The 20392-nt window shown below is 33.9% G+C and overlaps 1 protein-coding gene across 4 annotated transcripts in view; it reads left to right on the top strand.

The window, feature by feature from the left end:
- EHBP1 (EH domain binding protein 1) overlaps nt 1–20392 on the top strand; it is a 339673-nt gene that overhangs the window by 243710 nt on the left and 75571 nt on the right. For all 4 annotated transcript variants that reach the window (XM_059943246.1, XM_059943245.1, XM_059943243.1 and 1 more), the window contains 2 exons: nt 1091–1993; nt 8321–8464. In XM_059943246.1, the coding sequence (XP_059799229.1) occupies nt 1091–1993; nt 8321–8464 (1047 nt within the window). The remainder of the gene's footprint in view (nt 1–1090; nt 1994–8320; nt 8465–20392) is intronic.

The following is a 20392-nucleotide window of genomic DNA, read 5'->3' as shown; positions in this document are numbered from 1 at the left end:
GGTTGTTACAAAGACGAGACATTTTATATCCCAAAGCAAGAATATAACTAGAGGGTCCTTAGTTTTTCCAAGAATATATCTAAATGTTTAGCCATATTTTTAATGCTTCCTAGCAACACAATGCTGTTTTCAAGGGTTAGTTCAGGGTAGTAATAATTAATTGTAAATTGAGAAACAGCTTTGATTCTTCAAAACTAGAAAAACCTGATGTGCCACAGTCATTTAAAGGCTAACAAAAGTAATACAATGCAGCCTCACATTCTAAACTAGGTTGTACTACTCAAAACATTTCCTTCTTTCCAAAATGGATGAAGTGAAAATGAAGTCACTCTGCTCATTATGAAAATCAATCTTAATTGGGCGTTTTAAAAATGTTTCTATGTTTCTAGACTTAAGTAGCACTTACTTATATTTTATACCAGGCAATCTAGGAGTTAGTTCTTTTGGGATATCTACCTGTACTTTATCTTCACAAATCACTGCAATTACATGACCACTGAAAAGAGGGGTTGATAGGAATAATAAAGCTCCAGATGAATTATTATTTCTTTATACCCTAGTTCTTTATCACAAAAGTCAATTCTAAGTTTTTTTGTTTGTTTGTTTTAACTCTCATTTTCGCTTGTTTTCTTTATTGGAGAAGAACATTTCAATTGTTATTAACTAATAAAAATGTTTTACTCTTGGATCTACCAAACTTTTACAAATTTCCAGCTTGGAATGTTGTTCTGTTCATGTGGCATAATGTCAGTGGCATAATGTCAGTAACATAATGTACCCTCCAACAGCAACAAAAAGCCATTAAAATTTTGCTTGTTTTTTTAAAATGGTAACTGAATTGTGTTTTATTTTTAACTCTTTTTTGAAGTGTAATTGCCATATAACAGTACCTCAGTCTCAAGTGTACAACATGATTTGATATTTGTATACATTGTGAAATGCTCACCACAGTAAGTCTAGTTAACATCTGTTATTTTGCTGTTTTTGCTGTTTTTAAAATGTGATGATGTTTTAAGTTTCTTTAAAAAAATTAAAATGTATGGATTGTCTGAACTCTTCAATATATCTTCTGTTTTTCTTTCCTTTGAAGGCATATGATGGATTTGCCAGCATAGGAATTTCCCGGTTATTGGAACCTTCTGATATGGTTTTATTAGCAATTCCTGACAAACTGACTGTTATGACCTATCTCTATCAAATTAGGGCACATTTCAGTGGGCAAGAATTAAATGTTGTTCAAATAGAAGAAAACAGCAGTAAAAGCACATATAAAGTTGGAAACTATGAAACAGATACAAATAGTTCTGTTGATCAGGAAAAATTCTATGCAGAGCTTAGTGATCTGAAACGGGAGCCTCAACTGCAGCAGCCTACCAGCGGAGCAGTAGACTTCTTATCCCAGGACGACTCTGTATTTGTAAATGATAGTGGGGTTGGAGAGTCAGAAAGTGAACACCAGACTCCTGATGATCATCTCAGTCCAAGCACAGCCTCCCCTTACTGTCGCAGGACTAAAAGTGACACAGAACCCCAAAAGTCCCAGCAGAGCTCTGGAAGGACTTCAGGATCCGATGACCCTGGAATATGTTACAGTACAGATTCAAACCACGCACAAGTTTTGTTAGGCAAGAAGAGACTATTGAAAACTGAGACTTTAGAATTAAGTGACTTATACAATAGTGACAAGAAGAAGGATGTATCTCCACCCTTTATTTGTGAGGAGACCGATGAGCAAAAGCTTCAGGATCTAGACATCAGTAGTAACTTGGAGCAAGAAAAATTAGAGAATTCCAGACCCTTAGAATGCAGATCAGATCCTGAATCACCTGTCAAAAAACTAAGTTTATCTCCCACTTCTAAACTTGGATATTCGTACAATAGAGATGCAGACCTTGCCAAGAAAAAACGTACTTCCCTGAGGCAGACAGAGTCTGATTCAGATGCTGATAGAACCACCTTAAATCATGCAAATCATTCTGCAAAAACAGTCCAGGTAAGTGAGTTAGAATGATGAATACATATATGTAGTAAATAGTTATTCTTTTTTGTTGTTTCTTTTTGTATTCATAGAATACTTTACAAATGATTAAAGGTGAAGTATAATTTCCCATTTTAGAAAAATCTGAAATATACCTGCTCTTCATTTAAAGTTTATAATATTTTAAGCCTATAAATAAATCCCAATTTCAAGATTGAAGAATAAAGAATGTCAACTTTTCAAACCAAAATGTTATTAACCTATAAAAATATTTTACAGAATAAGTCAAAGCTATTTCAGTATTCCATTTTGTAAGCATATCATTCTGGAAATGTATAATGCCAAATTAAAATATTTCCCATTTACAGCATTTTCTTCAAATATTTTAGTTGCCTTGCAATTGGTAATTTTAGTCCCATCATTATTTGTGGTTAAAAATCCCAGTAACGTTGAAATTTCTCCCCATGTGGGGAATATGGCATGGATTTAATTGAATCTATGGCGCCATCAGTGATAAGATATACCATTATTTTATGTACCACAAAGAATGAAAAACACTGCCAATAAATTATGATACATGGTTTTCTTATCACATAGAATTTTTATTTTATACCTAGTGAAAGAGTTCTTTTAGACTTATTTAGGCATGGATTTTTTAATCATATAATGCTCTTATGTATACATAAAAAGGAATTTTTTTAGCAAAATAAATTGGTTAAGGTATAATCAATTTAGAATTATAATTTAGACTCTAACTCTTATGAATCACTTTGTGATATAGAGTTGTCGGTGTTCCTGTTTTTCCATATAGTATTGTCCTCTGTGCCATCAAAAGCCTGATGTTACAACAGTGCTTCTCAAAGTATGATCTGGGGACCTCTCAGGCTCTCCAAGACTCTTTCAGAGAGCCCCCAAAGTTGAAACTATTTTCATAATAATACTAGAACTTGATTTACCTTTTGCACTTTCATTCTGTCACAAGTGTACAATAGTGTTTTCTGGAGGCTACATGGTTTGTGATATCTCAAGAGACTGAATACAGAAGTAGGTATGAGTATCTAACTGCCTTCGATTAAGGCAGATATTAAAGATTGATTTGCAAAAAATGTAAAATAATGCCGTTCTCAGTTTTGTTTTTTAGTGTAGTTATTTTTATTAGAATATGTTAACATCTAATGGGTTTATTATAGCTATTTTAAAGGAATGAATAAGTAAATATATTAAAATTTTTTTCCATTTAATTTCCAAAATGACAAATATCTATAGATGTAGCCCACATAAGCTAAAGCTTTTGGGGATCCTCAATTTTTAAGCATATAAAGGGATTCTGAGACCAGAAAGGTTAAGAACCTCTGAATTACAGCATTTCTTCACAGTTGTCTCTCGGATTTTCTTCTCAGTAATACTCACTGATAATGGCACTTTCTATTATTTTTATTTTTAATTATTTTTGGCTGTGTTGGGTTTTTGTTGCTGCACGCGGGCTTTCTCTAGTTGTGGAGAGCGGGGCTACTCTTCATTGTGGTGCATGGGCTTCTCATTGCGGTGGCTTCTCATTGCAGAGCACGGGCTCTAGGCACGCGGGCTTCAGTAGTTGTGACACGTGGGCTCAGTAGTTGTGGCTCACAGGCTCAGTAGTTGTGGTGCATGGCTTAGTTGCACCGCGGCATGTGGGATCTTCCTGGACCAGGGCTTGAACCCGTGTCCCCTGCATTGACAGGCGGATTCTTAACCATTGTGCCACCAGGGAAGTCCCAATAGCACTTTCTTAACCTTTCTGGTAGGTCCTAACAAAAGATTTTCAGACAATAACCTGAAGTTCTGTTGCATTCTCAAATAGTACTCAAGGGGTTGTTAAATGAAACATCAAGGAATTATAGTCGTGCCACCAGAATTATCAAGCACATGCATGTGTAGGTACTGATGACTATGTCTTAACTACCACCTGTATGACAGAGATATAAAATGTCATCAATTTTGTTTTCAGAGGTATTAAAATGTGCATCTTAGAATCAAAGAAATATAATAGCTAACAAAGCAAGCCCCTGTTCTCCTAATCAGAAATCTCAAATCAAATGTTCTAAGTACCTAAACTTTCAGAGTATCATAGTGTCCCTACAGAGTAGATAATCATTAAACATATAGTGACTGACATTTGCAGAATTTGGTATGCCTAAATTTGAATATCAATACAGATTTTTCTCATAAACCAGCTTTTTAAGGTAAAAGTGTTTAGTTAAATCTGGAAATTGATTAGTGTTTAAAAATTAAAAATGCTCTGAACTAGGACTCAGTAAACCTGGATTCTCATCTTGGCTCCAGTAATTACCAGTGTGACATGTTAACTAGCCATTTAAATTCTTTAAATCTTATTTTCTAAGTATGTTAAATGAAATAATCTCTGAGAGCCCTTTAAGCTCTAAAACTCTGTCGTGCTGTGATTCTGTTCAAGTGATTTAAGTGATGTACAGTAAATCCACAGGATGATAGAAGCAGCATCTATTTACAACTCCATATATGTTTATTTGTTGGCGATTGGTTTACGGGTTAGAATTTTGCTTAGGGTGAATTTTAAAACTTTTTGGCAAAAGTGTTCATTGCCTGGTACCGAAAATTGTAGTATAGGTGTTAATACTTGATAAGTTTTTTATTGTAGCTAAATTTTAGACAGTTAAAAATCTGTTTTTCTTTTGTATACTGTATTTTATTGATTCTAAGACATTTTTTACATTTTAACTTCTCTGAAATCAAGATGTTACTTATAATAATATGTTAGAGTTTAACTGACAGTGTTCTTTCTTAGAAACTCATAAAATCATAGTGAGTCTAATAATTAATAGCATTTGATTAGAGGAAATTTGATAATTTAATGTGACTGTATAGACTTAACAAGTCATAATGTTGCCCATTTGAGTGGCTGATACATGTGATAACCATTATATATCTTACACATATCTCAGACTTTACAACCCATGAGGTGAGTGGTTGGTGCCTATTATATATATATGGGAGAACCAAGATCTACAGAGTTGCCTTAAGGTCATATAATAAATGTTAAAAGTTTGAATTCAAAACCAACCTTGTCTGACTTCAAATTCTGTGCCCCTGAACTTTATGCTCACAATATCTCTTTGGTTTTGGCCATAACAGCACTAAAAATAATTATAGCCCAGATGTAAAATAATCAACAATTACATTAAGTCCCTTAACAATGTTTACCTCATTAGATTCTCCAGGAATTTTTCCTAAGGAGATAATCAGAACTGTATACAAGAATTTACATATAAAGATGTTCACAAAGGCATTATTTATGATAGTAAAAAATTATAAACAGCCTAAATATCCAATAATATAAGACAAGTTAAAGTATGATATGTTCATATTAATAGAATGCTAGGTAGGCAGTTTAAAATCATGTTTTCAAAGAAATATTTAAGGATGTGAGAAAATGCTCATAATATTTAGACTATTAAGTGGAAAAAAGCATGATTCTACAATGATTATCCCTGGGTGCCGGTATTGCTAATTTTTTAAAAACATTTCTTTTTTAAAAATTGAGTTGTAATTCACGTATTGTATTATTTTCAGGTGTACAACATAATGATTCAATATTTGTATCTATTGCAAAATGTTCACCACAATAAGCCAAGTTAATATCAGTTACCATACATAGTTGCAAAAGTTTTTATTTTCCTTGCGATAAGAACTTTGGAGATCTACTCTCTTAGCAACCTTCAAATATACAATACAGTGTTATTAACTGTATTTACCATGTTGTATGTTATTCCCATGACATACTTATTTTGACCCCTTTACCCATTTAGCCCACCCCCAGCCTCCAGCAAACACCAATCTGTTCTCTGTATCTGTGAGCTTGGTTTCAGGGATTTTTTTTTTGGGGGGGGGGGTTGTTTTTTAGAGTCCACATATAAGTGAGATCATAGGGTATTTACCTTTCTCTGACTCATTTCTTTTAGCATAATGCCCTCAGGATCCATCTATGTTGTCACAAGTGGCAAGATTTAATCCTTTTTTGTAGGTAGATAATATTACATTGCATGTGGCTATCCAGTTTGCCCAACACCATTTCCCCATTGTATATTTTTTTACTCCTTTGTTGTAAATTAATTGACCATATATGTATGGGTTTGTTTCTGGGCTCTCTGTTCTGTTCCATTGATCTATGTGTCTGTTTTTATGCTAGTATCATACTGGCATATATGTTATAGCTTTGTAATGGTGATATAGTTTGAAATCAAGGAGGGTGATGCTTTTATTTTTCTTCTTTTTACTTTTATATATTTTCTAAAATTTCTATGATGAATATGAATTGCATTTTAAAAAGAAAAAAATTTTGTGTTTATGTGCTCTTAAGACCAAAGCAGTTTTTCACTGTCTGTTTAGCTAATTGGAATCCCTAAAGGACTGTATAATCACAGAATTTAGAGCTATTGGGAACTTTTAAGATGATCTACTCTAAGTATTTGAAAAGTTTACAGTGAGTGGGATTTTTTTTTTTTAACATCTTTATTGGAGTATAATTGCTTTACAATGGTGTGTTAGTTTCTGCTTTATAACAAAGTGAATCAGCTATACATATACATATATCCCCATATCTCCTCCCTCTTGCGTCTCCCTCCCACCCTCCCTACCCCACCCCTCTAGGTGGTCACAAAGCACCAAGCTGGTCTCCCTGTGCTATGCGGCTGCTTCCCAGTGAGTGGGATTTTAAAGATGATCTCCCTTCATTTAAAAGATGAGGGAATTGAGAGATTTTAAAAAATATATTAATAGTTAACATTTATCAGGTGCTCACTACATTACTCTCTTTCACTTAATCTTTACAATATCTTTATGAGAGTTGATCTATTTTTATCCCCATATTATAAATAAGGAAACTGAGGCTTAAAGAGATTGAGTAGCTTGCTCACAAGTTACTCAAGTAATGGAACTAGATCTGTCTGACTTCAGAGTTCTTAAATATCATGTAATGGTTTTAAGTGACCTGTTCAATGTTGCATTGCTTATTATTAGTGGAAGAAGGATTAACAGTCTTGACTGCCAATTCAGTGTTCATTTAATTAATTTTGTCTGTTTTTTGAGAATACGTTGATTTGTAACCAGTTCAAATGCAGTTATGAACTCTGTTCTATTATATCCTATCAGTATGAGCTAAAAATCTTTCATTATCGCTTATACATTTCAATTGTATCTATTAAGTTAAGAATTTTTGTTTAATCCTCTTAAAACCTTGGGTGATGAAAATGTTCTGGAATTAGATAGTGTTGATGGTTCACAAACTTGTGAATATACTAAAACAAAAATCACTGAATTGTACACTTCAAGAAAAATCTTTGCTTAAAATTACAGAAAAATTTTAAAATTTGCTGTATCAAAATATAAAGGTCACAAAGAGACCCAAAAATGATGTACTAATTTTTAAAGTTTTACATTATTACCAAATAAAGTAATAGGTTGCTGTTTATTACCTCTTCCTTGACCATGAATGATAATTATGACTGAACCAAAACTATGCAAAGAAAAGGAATGAAAAGAAATTAAGTATCAAAGTCATAGTTATAGACATCTAAAGTCAGAAGTTGGCTACTTTAGTAGAGAAAAGGAATTTGAACTATACACACTATGAATATTTGTGCTTTGGATTAATGCCACCATTTAAGAGCTGATTTCCATTGATGTTCTACCTGTTTTTCTCCAAAAATATGTTGTAAGATTACAAATTAATCCAAGAAAATACTGTTCCAATTCTGATGTTTAATTGTTGTAAGGAAAGTGAGCCATAGAGAAAAACAGTATTATTTTTCTTTAAATAAAATATGATAGCTTTGAATTTTCTATAAACGTTAAATTGTCAAGAATTTAAAGAGTTGTTGCCACAGATAATTAAAATCTTTCAAAATGCAAATTTGGAAGACACCTTGTTATCAATTCTATACAACTATAAAAATAAAACTGCGAACTTGAAAAAATGTCTTTGCCAGATTATACTGTGATTAGCAAATTTGAAGAATGTATATAATATGTGTATGGACCTTATACCTTATGAGACTGTGTTCTAATGAAAATGTAATTAAATTTAACCCAGTTTTAGCCAGTAAAGGTATAGTTCCTTTTAGTCAAGATATATGTATTCATTCCACAGTTTGTAGTCAACATTAATATTTTCTATAGGTAATCTCATAAAACTACAATCTTATTCCTGACCGCTATTATTTTGACGGATTGTATAACTATTGATTCATTTACAAAAATGGATTACATGGGTTTTTTGGTTTTTTGTTTGTTTGTTTTGGCTTCTAATTCTGTATCTTTGTTTTTAAGCATCGAATGTTATCCAGACAAGAAGAGCTCAAAGAAAGAGCAAGAGTTCTGCTTGAGCAAGCAAGAAGAGATGCAGCTTTAAAGGCAGGGAATAAGCAGAATACCAACGCAGCCACACTGCTCTGCAACAGGCAGCTAAGTGATGTGAGGAACATTGGTTAAAAAAACATACATTGTTCATTGTAATCCTGGGGGTGTAAATAAGAGTAACTTATTTATATTTTTGATAAATTATTTTTCCACAGACTGTATACTGTGGGTACTTGGTACTTTCGTTGAACTGATAAATCCATACTTGGAGGAGCAGGTTGTAATTATTCCTACACAGCAGTATTAGCTGTTAGAAAAAGTAGGATCCTGGAATATAATTTCCACATATACATGAATAATCTGTTTTTTGTTAATTTACACTTTGTAATTTAGTTGTAGTTTGTTTAGGATTGTATTTTGTCAATGGAAGTTAATTTTGTTGGAAACATTAGAATATAATAATGATGCCTACAATTTATTGAAATAGTGGGTTGGCCAAAAAGTTCATTCGGGTTTTTCCATAAGATGTTATAGAAAAACCCAAATGAACTTTTTGGCCAGAGCAATACTTAGCGTATATTCCAGGCACTATAATGGATGTTTTGCATAATTTTTATTTTACCTAATCTCATGAAGTAGATATGCAAACTCCTTTTTAGATAAGAAAACTGAGGCTGATAGGTAAGATAATATGTACAAGGTTGTAGTTGATAAATGATGAATTCAGGATTTGAACCCAAGATTTATCAGACTCCAGAGTCAATCCTCTTTCCTATCATATACTGCCATCTCTATGTTAAGCCATATTTTTATACATATTTTTGTGTAGTGCCTCACAGATAATAATGAACATATAGTAATAGAAGCCTTTAGATTTAGGGGGACGTGAACCTCTTCATGAATCTGAAAATTATGACAACCCTGCCCTATCCCCAATTTTACATATACATAAAACTACACGCTCTTTTTTGTTTTTAATTAAGATTTTATTTTTTTAGAGCAGTTTTAAGTTCACAGGAGAATTGAGGGGAAGGTACAGAGATTTCTCATATACCCTCTCAACCCACACATGCATAGCCTCCCTTCTTAATAACATGCCCTGCCAGGGTGGTAGTACATTTGTTAAAACTGTGAACCTACATTGACACATCATTATTACCCAAAGTCTGTAGTTTACATTATGGTTCAGTCTTGGTGTACATTCTATGAGTTTAGACAAATGTATAATGACACGTATCCATCTTTATAATATCATACAGAGTATTTTCACTGCCCTAGGGATTCTTTGTGTTTCACCCATTCATCTCTCCCTTCATCCCCAACCTCTGGGAACCTGATAATTTTATTGTCTTCATAATTTTGCCTTTTCCAGAATGTCATATATTTGGAACCGTAGTATGTTGCCTTTTCTGATATGGCTTCTTTTCACTTAGTAATATGCATTTAAGGTTCCTCCATGTCTCTTCATGATTTGATATCTCATTTCTTTTTAATGCTGAACAATATTTCATTGTCTGGAGGTACCGCAGTTTATCCATTCACCTACTGAAATGCATCTTGGTTGCTTCCAAGTTTTGGCAATCATGAATAAAGCTACTATAGTCATCTACATGAAGGTTTTTATGTGGACTTAAGTTTTCAGCTCCTTTGGGTAAATACCAAGGAACACGTTTGCTGGACCTTACAGTAGGAGTATGTTTACTTTTGTAAGAAATCACCAAACTCTCTTCCAAAGTAGCTGTACCATTTTTCATTCCCACCAGCAATGAATGAGAATTCTTGTGTTTTACATTCTCGCCAGCATTGGGTGTTGTCAGTGTTCTGGATTTTAGCCATTCTAATAGGTGTGTAGTGGTGTCTCATTGCTTTAATTTGCATTTTGCTGATAATATATGATATGGAGCATCTTTTTATATACTTATATGCCATCTGTAAATCTTCTTTGGAGAGGTGTCTCTTAAGATCATTGGCCCATTTTTTAATCGGGTTGTTTTCTTACTGTTGAGTTTAAAGAGTTCTTTGTTTCTTTTGGATACCAGTCTTTTATCAGATGTATCTTTGCAAATATTTTCTCCCTGACTGTGGCTTGTCTTCTTATTCTCTCTACATTGTCTTTCACAGAGCAGAAGGTTTTTTTTTTTTGGCAGTTTTTTAAAAAATTAATTAATTATTTTTTTTTAATTTTTGGCTGCAGTGGGTCTTCGTTGCCATGCGCAGACTTTCTCTAGTTGCGGCGAGTGGAGGCTACTCTTTGTTGCGGTGCGTGGGCTTCTTACTGCGGTGGGGCTTCTCTTGTTGTGGAGCATGGGCTCTAGGTGCGCGGGCTCAGTAGTTGTGACACGTGGGCTCTAGAGCGTAGGCTCAGTAGTTGTGGCGCACGGGCTTAGTTGCTCCGCGGCATGTGGGATCTTCCCGGACCAGGGCTCAAACCCGTGTTCACTGCATTGGCAGGCGGATTCTTAACCATTACGCCACCAGGAAAGCACAGAGCAGAAGTTTTAAATTTTAATGAAATCCAGTTAAACCATTAGTTCTTTCATGGGTCATGCTTTTGGTGTTATATCTAAAAAGATACCATACCATTACCATACTCAAGGTCATTTAGGTTTTCTCCTATGTTATCTTCTAGGAGTTTTACAGTATTGTGTTTTACATTTAGGTCTGTGATCCATTTTGAGTTAAATTTTGTGAAAGGTGTAAGGTCTGTGTCTACATTTATTTTTTTGCATGTGCATGTCCAGTTGTTCCAGCACCGTTTGTTGAAAAGATGATCTTTGCTACATTTTGTTGCTTTTGTCCTATGTCACAGACATTCATTTTGGGGGTGCAAATGTAAGTAAGATTATGTTTTTAATTTCAAATTCCACTTGTTCATTTCTGGTACATAGGAAAGCAATTGACTTTTGCATATTAACCTTGTATCTTACAACCTTGCTATAATTGCTTATTAGTTCCAGGAGAGGTTTGGCTTCTTTTTTTTTTTCCTTCAATTCTTTCAGATTTCCTACATAAGATAATCATGTCATCTATGAACAAAGGCAGTTTTATTTCTTCCTTCCCATGCATACTTGTTTTAATGCCTTTCAGAGAATAACCTCTGAACTTGACCACTGTTTTTCAGACTTTGTCTTTTTTTTTCTTTCTTTATTCTTATTTTGTTTTTCTTTAAGTGAAGTATAGTTGATTTACAATATAATATTAATTTCAGGTGTACAACGTAGTAATTCAATATTTTATAGACTATGCTCCATTTAAAATTATTGTGAAATATTGGCTATATTTCCTGTGCTGTACAATATACAGGCTTCAAGTCTTTACACAGTAATGTGATATAAAATCAGTGTAGTGGGCCACAATAATTTTATTTTCAATGAAAAGGAATAGAATATTTAATTGAAATAGAAAATATCAGAATTTATCACACATCATAGTACTTTTGTGTGAGACTTGTTTTAGTTACGTGGGTATGTGTGCCTACTGGATCTTGATATAAGATGTATTTTTAATTGTGGGTCATGATAAAAATCTTTGAGAAATGCTAATCTAGATGGCCATTCTTTCTGAGGAAGAAATTTTGTAGTCTTTATACCAACTCTTTCAGTGCCTAACCATCTATTATATCATCAATTTGTTGGTTCAGTCAGATATTTATTCAGTGTCAGAAATTAGTATTTTTGTAGAGATAGAAAAGACTAAGCTTCGGGGACTTCCCTAGTGGTCCAGTGGTTAGGACTCCATGCTTCCACTAAGATCAAAAAAAAAAAAAAAAAAAGAAAAGACAAAGCCTCTTCTCTCATGGAATTTACATTTTGGTGGGAAGAGACTGGTAGTAATGAATAAATAAGTTAACTACAGATTGTGAAAACTACATGATATAGTAGAGGATAATTTGAGTAGGTAGGAGTGACTTGAGGAGGGGACATTTGAACTAAGACTTGATGGGAGAGAAGGATCCAGTTAAGTAAAGAGCCACAGAAAGAATATTCTCTTTAAAAAGAAAGTTATTTTGTTGATATTATATTTTATTTGTGATAAACTTTGTTTCGTAGTTCTTTCAGGCTCTAAAAATTATGGAAAATTTATAGCTCTATATTTTTCAAGTGTGTTGATTTTAAATTTAGAACACCTGAGATTTAAATGATCTGTCTGCCAAGTAGATCTTAAAAAGCCATTATTTTACCTATGTGTAAAATTTACATATATTAATAATTGTCATCTAATGTTTATTGAGCACTTACCATGTATCAAGCAGGATTCAAAGTGCTTTCTTGTGGATTTTCTTGTTTAATCTCCACAACAATTATATGAGTTAAGTATAATCTCTGTTTTATAGTTGAGAAAACTGACATACAAATTAATGAGTTGCACATGGTCACACAGCCTATAAGTAACAGAGCCAAGAATTGAACCTAGACAATTTGACTTCAGAGAGTATGTTTTTTTTGTTTTGTTTTGTTTTTTTATTTTTCAGTGTTTTTTTTTTTTTTAATAAATGTATTTATTTATTTATTTATTTTTGGCTGTGTTGGGTGTTCGTTTCTGTGCGAGGGCTTTCTCCAGTTGCGGCGAGCGGGGGCCACTCTTCATCGCGGTGCGCGGGCCTCTCACTGTCGCGGCCTCTCCCGTTGCGGAGCACAGGCTCCAGACGTGCAGGCTCAGTAGTTGTGGCTCACGGGCCCAGTTGCTCTGCGGCATGTGGGATCTTCCCAGACCAGGGATCAAACCCGTGTCCCTTGTATTGGCAGGCAGATTCTCAACCACTGCGCCACCAGGGAAGCCCTTCAGTGTTTTTTGTTTTGTTTTTTAAGGGAACGCTATTTATTTATTTATTTTTGGCTGTGTTGGGTCTTCATTTCTGTGCGAGGGCTTTCTCTAGTTGCAGCGAGCGGGAGCCACTCTTCATCGCGGTGTGCGGGCCTCTCACTGTCACGGCCTCTCTTGTTGTGGAGCACAGGCTCCAGATGCGCAGGCTCAGTAGTTGTGGCTCACGGTCCTAGGTGCTCTGCGGCATGTGGGATCTTCCCAGACCAGGGCTCGAACCCGTGTCCCCTGCATTGGCAGGCAGATTCTCAACCACTGCGCCACCAGGGAAGCCCCGAGAGTATGTTTTTAAAGCACTGTGTTTTATTTCCTTTTTGTTTATTTTTCTGAAATCCTTGTGAAGTAGGAATAGATATTATTGTTGTTTCCATTGTAGAGGTTAAGAAAACGAGTTAGGAAAGGGTGTTTAAATTTGCCTAGGGTTGCAAACAGTGGCAAACTAGGCTTAGAATTCAAGTATCCTGACTTTTAAAGCTGTTTGTTTTTTCATTCAATTTATTCATTTATTACTTTAAACTTTCAACAAATATTTTATTGGTCATCTCTTTTTAAAGCACCAGTAATTTTGCTTGCACTTCTAATTTCCCAAACAAAACTTAAGCTTTTAGCTGAATTACATTAGTGTGAATTCAATATCATAAGTTAACTACTAAAACATTGCATATTCTATGTCTGTGACATCTTACTGTATCTGTAAAATATATAAGTCAGATTTTAAGAAACATGATGTTAGTGATGTTTCATCGAGTTGGATAATACTGCTGGTAGCATGTTACTTGCCACATCTTTCTGGAAACCAAGTAAACTTCATCAAGAAATGCTCATTCCATTTTATCCAATAATTCCACTAACAAAGATCAATATGCAGGTTTTCATCACATAGTTATTTATAATAGCAAAAGTTATGGAATGGCAACCACTCAAACTAGGGGAATGATCAAATAAATTACAACAAATATATATACTTGTTATATAGCTATTGAAAATTATTCAATAATGTTTTGAAAGAATATTGAAAGGACATAGGGAAATGTTCACAGTGTCATTTTGTACAAAAAGAAAGATATAAAATAGCATATGGCATACGAACTCCATTTTGAAAGACTGTGTTTTTATATATGCATTGAAAAGTCCAGGAAGGAAAATAATCAAAATATTAATAATATTTATCCCTAAGGGTAGTATAACAAATGGCTTACAGAGTTTTTTCCCTTTATTCTCTCTGTTTTAAAAATATGTCGTGTTTAGATAAATATTTTAAACTAGGGAAATTTTTGGTATCCAAAAAGGATGTTTTTAATAGATTGTTTTCTTAGCATACCCAAACATACTTGACCATAAAGCTGTTTCATTTAAACTAATGTTGTGTTTCAGTATCTCTAAGGGTGTGTGTGTGTGTGTGTGTGTGTGTGTGTGTGTGTTTTAAGAAGAGATGTAGAAAGAACTGTTCACTTTTACAGTTGATGGTATTTGTGCTTAGGTGTGGAATAAATGGCGAATTCAGTACTATCAATTCTGTTCACATTGAGAAGACATTTGCTTACTTTATTGCATTTGTTTCCCACTTACCCAAAGTTGTACCCTACTGCTTATGAAACTATGCTTCAAACAGTCCCAAAGATAGTTTCCCTACCCTTCCTCTTTCAGGTTATCTTTTGCTACATTATAAAACACTGAAAACCTATTGGCATAAAATAACCATTTTATTATGCTTACAGATTCTATAAATTAGGCCTTAGGATAGGGCACTGGGGGAATGTTTTATTTCTGTTGCATGTTTTCAGGGGCTGGTTTTCGGCTAGGAACTATGCTGTCAGTTGGAACACCTACATGTGGCCTCTCCATATGGTTTCTCTACTTGGGCTAGTTTGGGCTTCCTCACAGCATGGTGGCTGGGTCTAACAGCAAGTGTCTCAAGAGAGTAAAGTGAGCTCTCTTATGCATTCTTATGATCTAGCTTTAAAAGTCACTTTTGCCATACTGTTGACCTGAGGAGACAGAAAGCTACACCCAGGTTTAAGTAGCAGAGATATAGACCCCACCACATTGTAAGAAGAACGTGTGGCATGGAAGATATTGTTGTAGCCTCTTCTCAGTTATAGTTTAAGCTCACTTTAAAAACTCTCTTGCACATTCTACTGTTGCTCATTTTTCAGATAAGTCAAGCCGTATATAGATGTGTTGGGAAGAACATCAGTTCCATGACCTAAATAGTACATCCTGGGACTATTGCTCTAGTTTTGACATTTGTTACTCTGTGGGCCTTATAGCTAATATTGAAATGATTTAAGAAAGAAAATGTAAAATATCAGGTAACTCCCGTTTCACAAAAGAAGTTAGACCTTGCCATTGCTTTTCAGATTTTCAGTTTAGTATGCAACTTTATAATCAGGTTGATATCTTTTCCAATGATATGGTAGTTTTCTTAATTTGATCATTTTCTTTATCATTTCTGGTAGCTCTTGTACATACAGGTTTGAGTTATTTAGTAGTACTGTCCATATTTTGGAAAAGTAGTATGGCCAACTTGGCTGACAAAATTAAAAGGGAAAATACCAAATTTCATCTCTGGAGCAACTGAATATGAGTTAAGTGATACTAAAAGTAGAAATTATTTAATCTCTCTAAATCTGTTTTTCCATTTGTGATATGGAGGCAAAGAAAATTTTTTTCTCCTGTGTGACATTCAAATTAATTGGTGTCCACGGTGGAGTGGGTAAGGGAACCATGACTAATGCCATCTCCACTTCAGTGTCAGCATCCCTTTCACTCTGGAGAGATCAAAAGACTTCTGGTAAATAAAAAGCAGGTTTAACTAAGAAAAAAAAAAACTCTGGCATCTAATTTAGTGAACTCATTGCTACTATTTTCACTTCCTTATGCTCTTTAATTTGAGCCTTAATTTACCATGCCCTTATTTTTAAATTCATTGTAAATTATCTTGCTTTATAATGTATGCTTTGGTACTAAGAGTCTAGTTGCTGGCAGGGAGAGATATATATATACCCGCAGGTACCCACGGCTTTTTGTGTTCTTAGTTTAACTGAGAGTTCCCAAGAGTGAAAAAAAAAAAAAAAGTTGGTACCCAGGAGTGACCCCAAGTCTTGAATAAATGAGTCACTGACCTTAAATCTTCAAGAGTTTACCGAAGAGCTTAGTTACTTACTCTTAGGAGACTGCTGATATAGGACTTCTTCAGCAATTTCTATCTCTTATCCTTCTAAACTTCGTTCCTATACAGCTAATCTAGGACCTTCTGATGAATACCAGGAAGAGTGAGTAGAGCTATTTTAATAATTGATGTTAGAGTTCTTAAATAGAAGTATAATTGCATGGGACAAAGTCCGTGTACTCTGTACAGGTTAACCCCTTTTGAGGTATCTAGTTTGTATCTAATTCTGGGCTGAGAGAGAGAACTTACAGAGGATTCAGAGAAGTGTTAAAGGATTGAAAGCAAAGGTCTACTTTAAAGGAAAGACAGGCTTATGAAATATAAAGAGAGAACTGGGAAATAGTTTAAGTAGTAATTTGAGTATATGAAGGCTCAGATTCTTTCTGGTAACTCCCACTTACCCAAGAGAATAAGTTCCAAACTACTCAAAATGGCCTCATGTAAAGTTCTTGCAAATCCTGTCTCTTCCCTTTCTAGCCTCATTTCTCACCTCTCTCCCATTTTTAACTCTACAGTCTAACTCAGCTAAGTTGCTTAGAAAGTTCCTGTATCAAGCATTTGCTGTTCTCCCTGAAATGCCTGTCTTCCCTTGTTAGGAAAATAACTTCTTCTGCGAGTACCTCTGTCATGGCTCCTAGCAGCAAAGTTAATTCTCATTCCTGTATCTTTTTCTAATATATTGTACATACTACTACTGCCACATTTATCCCATATAATTGTCTAATTATACATCTCTCTCTCCCTCAACTGTGAGCTATTCAAAGTACAAGAACCTTGTATCCCCAGCACCAAGTATTAATATTAAGTAAATGTTTGTTCAATGAATAAGTGAAGGGAGGGAATAGTGACAGTCTATTTTTCATATCTTCTGAGTGTCAACTAAGAAAAACATGAGCTTAAATATGAAAAATTGGGGTTGCTATAAAGAGTTTCTTGGTAAACAGGGGAAAAAACTGACTCTCTGAGGGTCTTTAGAGCAGAACTGATTATCATTGGTCAGAGAAAGTTAAAGGGTTCCCCTTTCTCAGATCAGTTACAGAGATGACATTTGCCACTTTGGGACTCGAGGTTCCCTGTATCATCCTTTTCTTCCTATTCTTGAATCCTACATTTTGATACCTTCCTTTGTTATGGTGTGTACACACCAAATTCTTACACATACCTACTCTTCCCATACTCTGGGACCTCTCATTAGAGTTCAGCTCCCAGCTCTGCCTTGAATCACATCACTCTAAGCAAACATTCCCTCATATAAATTAGTATAGCTTTAGGCTGGAAGGCTAGGAAACAATTTCTAAGACACTGAAGACAACTCTTGGTAATATTATCTTGTGGATCCTCATGTACAGACTCTACTTAAGTTATCTTCGGGAAATATTTGAGCTGTAATTTCTCTTAAAAGGGAACTTACAAACACAGATACTGTAAACCTTATAATTTTTCTTAATTTTTGTCAAGACTACCATTGCGTGTTTTAATGAGAACTTGCTGCAAGTACATAATGAATTTAGATCTTTATTAGGGAAAGTAGTTTACATTATTCATTTGTATCTCTGTGCGTTTAAACATTTGTTTAACCTGTTTCAGGTGTTTTCTGAAATTAGTTTTCTATAGGAGACAGATTTCATTGCTCTGAGCTCTGTGATTTCTATTTCTTTGCTTCCTATTCCTTTTGAGATTTTCATGTTACATTTTACTAATATAAATTTTAGGTGTGATATTTGTTTTGTTCATTATTTTCCACATATACTTAAAATAATTTTTTTCAAAGTACAGCTCAGGGGTTTGACAGGTTCAACAGTCTAGCTATTATATAGCCAAAGGAGCTTCCTTGATTGTATAATATATTTAAACTTAAACTCTGAGAAAAATGTAATAACTTTTTTCAAGAAAATATTTCCTTTTTTATTATTTTTCTTTATTACTCAATTCTCACACTTTTTCCCCAAGAAATGCATAAATAGAATTTAAGAAGCTAGTCTATTTCAGACTCTTTTGCTTATTACTTTACATTAGAATATAGTTGCTTTTTTTAAAAAATACATTTAATAAACCCACCATGACATTTAGTTATACTCATGTAATTATAATAGATAGCTGAAAGACATGTTTGCATTTGATATACTAAAGTTTAGGATCAGTACACTCTAAGAATAAGGGGCAACAATCCTGCTACCCACACTCCTTGGAATTGCTATTAGGATATGAAGCACTTTGAACCTATCAGAAGAAGGATGCTATATAGGTTTAATTATACCTTTTTGTTTTTAAGAAAGAAAGAAATCTATTTTATAAATAGAAAGTCTAAAAAGAGAATTGGGAATGATTCTTCAATCTAGTTAGTCTAATCACTTAACAGTGAATTTATAAATATGTTTTTCATTTTTTCAATCATAAATTATGTAACATAAGAATATGGTTTGCACATAGTTGTTAGATACCAAGAATATATTTTAAAAGAAAAATCAGCCAAAAAAATCACAACATTATTATAATCCAGACTTGAAGTTTTTTGTCTGATATTTAATCTGCAAACATAGTGAGTGACCCATTACAATTAATTGGCATAGGAGTCCACCCTCACTTAGCAGGATCAAACTGCAAGTTAGCAGCAAGTCCTGAAAGGTTTGTAATATCTGTCTTTAAAGGTTTGCAGTAATATTTGAATCCTCTAAAGAAAACTATATGGGAAAGGAATTTCAGTTTGGTCAGTCCTTAGTTAACTACAAAGATCAGTAATCAAGAAAAGATACAGTGACTTTTTTTTTTTTTTTTTTTTACTGGTCGTTAGCAGTGAATTCAAAGGGCTTATTTGGTAAGAATGCAAGGCGCTCTCTTTTGCGAATTAAACCTTTAACAGATATTTTGTTGATATGAAGGGGTGGGATATCAACCTTGTACTTTTGATGTTAATTGGAAAATATTGATTTAAATGGGACTAGTCTGTTGTGCTGATAATTGTAGCAGATTTAGGTAAGATCACTAGATCTTTTCCAGATAATCAAAGAAGCAGTTACCATCCAATTGGTAAAAAACACTAAATATCATCATATCATCTATCTCTGAAAGAAACTTTTCCCATAGTTTTCATATATATATGTGTCCCAAGTATGTCTCATCGTAAAACTGTATGTAAGATTATGCTTATATGTTTATGAATATCAGCTGTGTTACATTTAAATGGCTAGCCTCTAGGAATCAAGCTTTAAAATTAAGGTCAAGCTAAAATTTTTATTTTTCCTGATTATATATATTATTAGTTCTATTACTAGGAAGAAGTAGGTAACTTTGCACTTGTAATTTTGAAAGAACATCGGTTATTATAAAAAGAATTCTAAAACCTCTCATAACAGAGAGTAAGAATTTCTCTTATTTACAGATTTTTATTCTCTGTATGAACTGGAATGTCTACACCTAGGGCACAAAGATGAAAATATATTCCTTATTTCTTACGCCAACACAGTTGATAGAAGATTTAATGTACGTAATCCGTTTCAGACCAGTAAGACACTTTAAATATATAGCTAATCTTTTTTATAGTTGCATTTTATAGGAGAAGAATGCCAATGTGCTTCTGTATTCGGCATAAATGCCTCTGTACATAGCAGTGGTTTTTATTCATTATGATTTAAATAATAGTTTATCTATTGTGTCTAAATTTAAGTTGATTTGAAGTCTGCTATCCTAACAATGGCTACTAGACTTCTTAGAAAACATATTGTTAGCTTGCTCACATATCTTCAAAGTCACACAAAATACTAGCATTGTTGGGGGAAAAAACTCAAGCATCTTTTCTATTATGTGGCCACAAACCCCTAGTCTCAAAAGTCTTATTTATTTGAGATTGCCATGAATACATGAATCTAGGGCTAGGTATTTTAGCATCAGGAACACTCCTTTTATGCGACTATTAATGGCCATAGACATTTTCCATATGGCTGTTCAGTGCAGTGTTGAACATCCCAGGATGATATCACCATTACTAAGAGCTGTATTTTGTATTGCCTATTCTGTTATTGCTCAGTATGCACAAGGGTAGAGTTTAAATC

Source organism: Balaenoptera ricei, chromosome 13 (assembly GCF_028023285.1).
Source record: "Balaenoptera ricei isolate mBalRic1 chromosome 13, mBalRic1.hap2, whole genome shotgun sequence".
In the NCBI taxonomy this organism is placed as follows: Eukaryota; Metazoa; Chordata; class Mammalia; order Artiodactyla; family Balaenopteridae; genus Balaenoptera; species Balaenoptera ricei.
The sequence above is the reverse complement of the archived record's forward strand: the minus strand, read 5'-3'. Positions and strand labels throughout refer to the sequence as shown.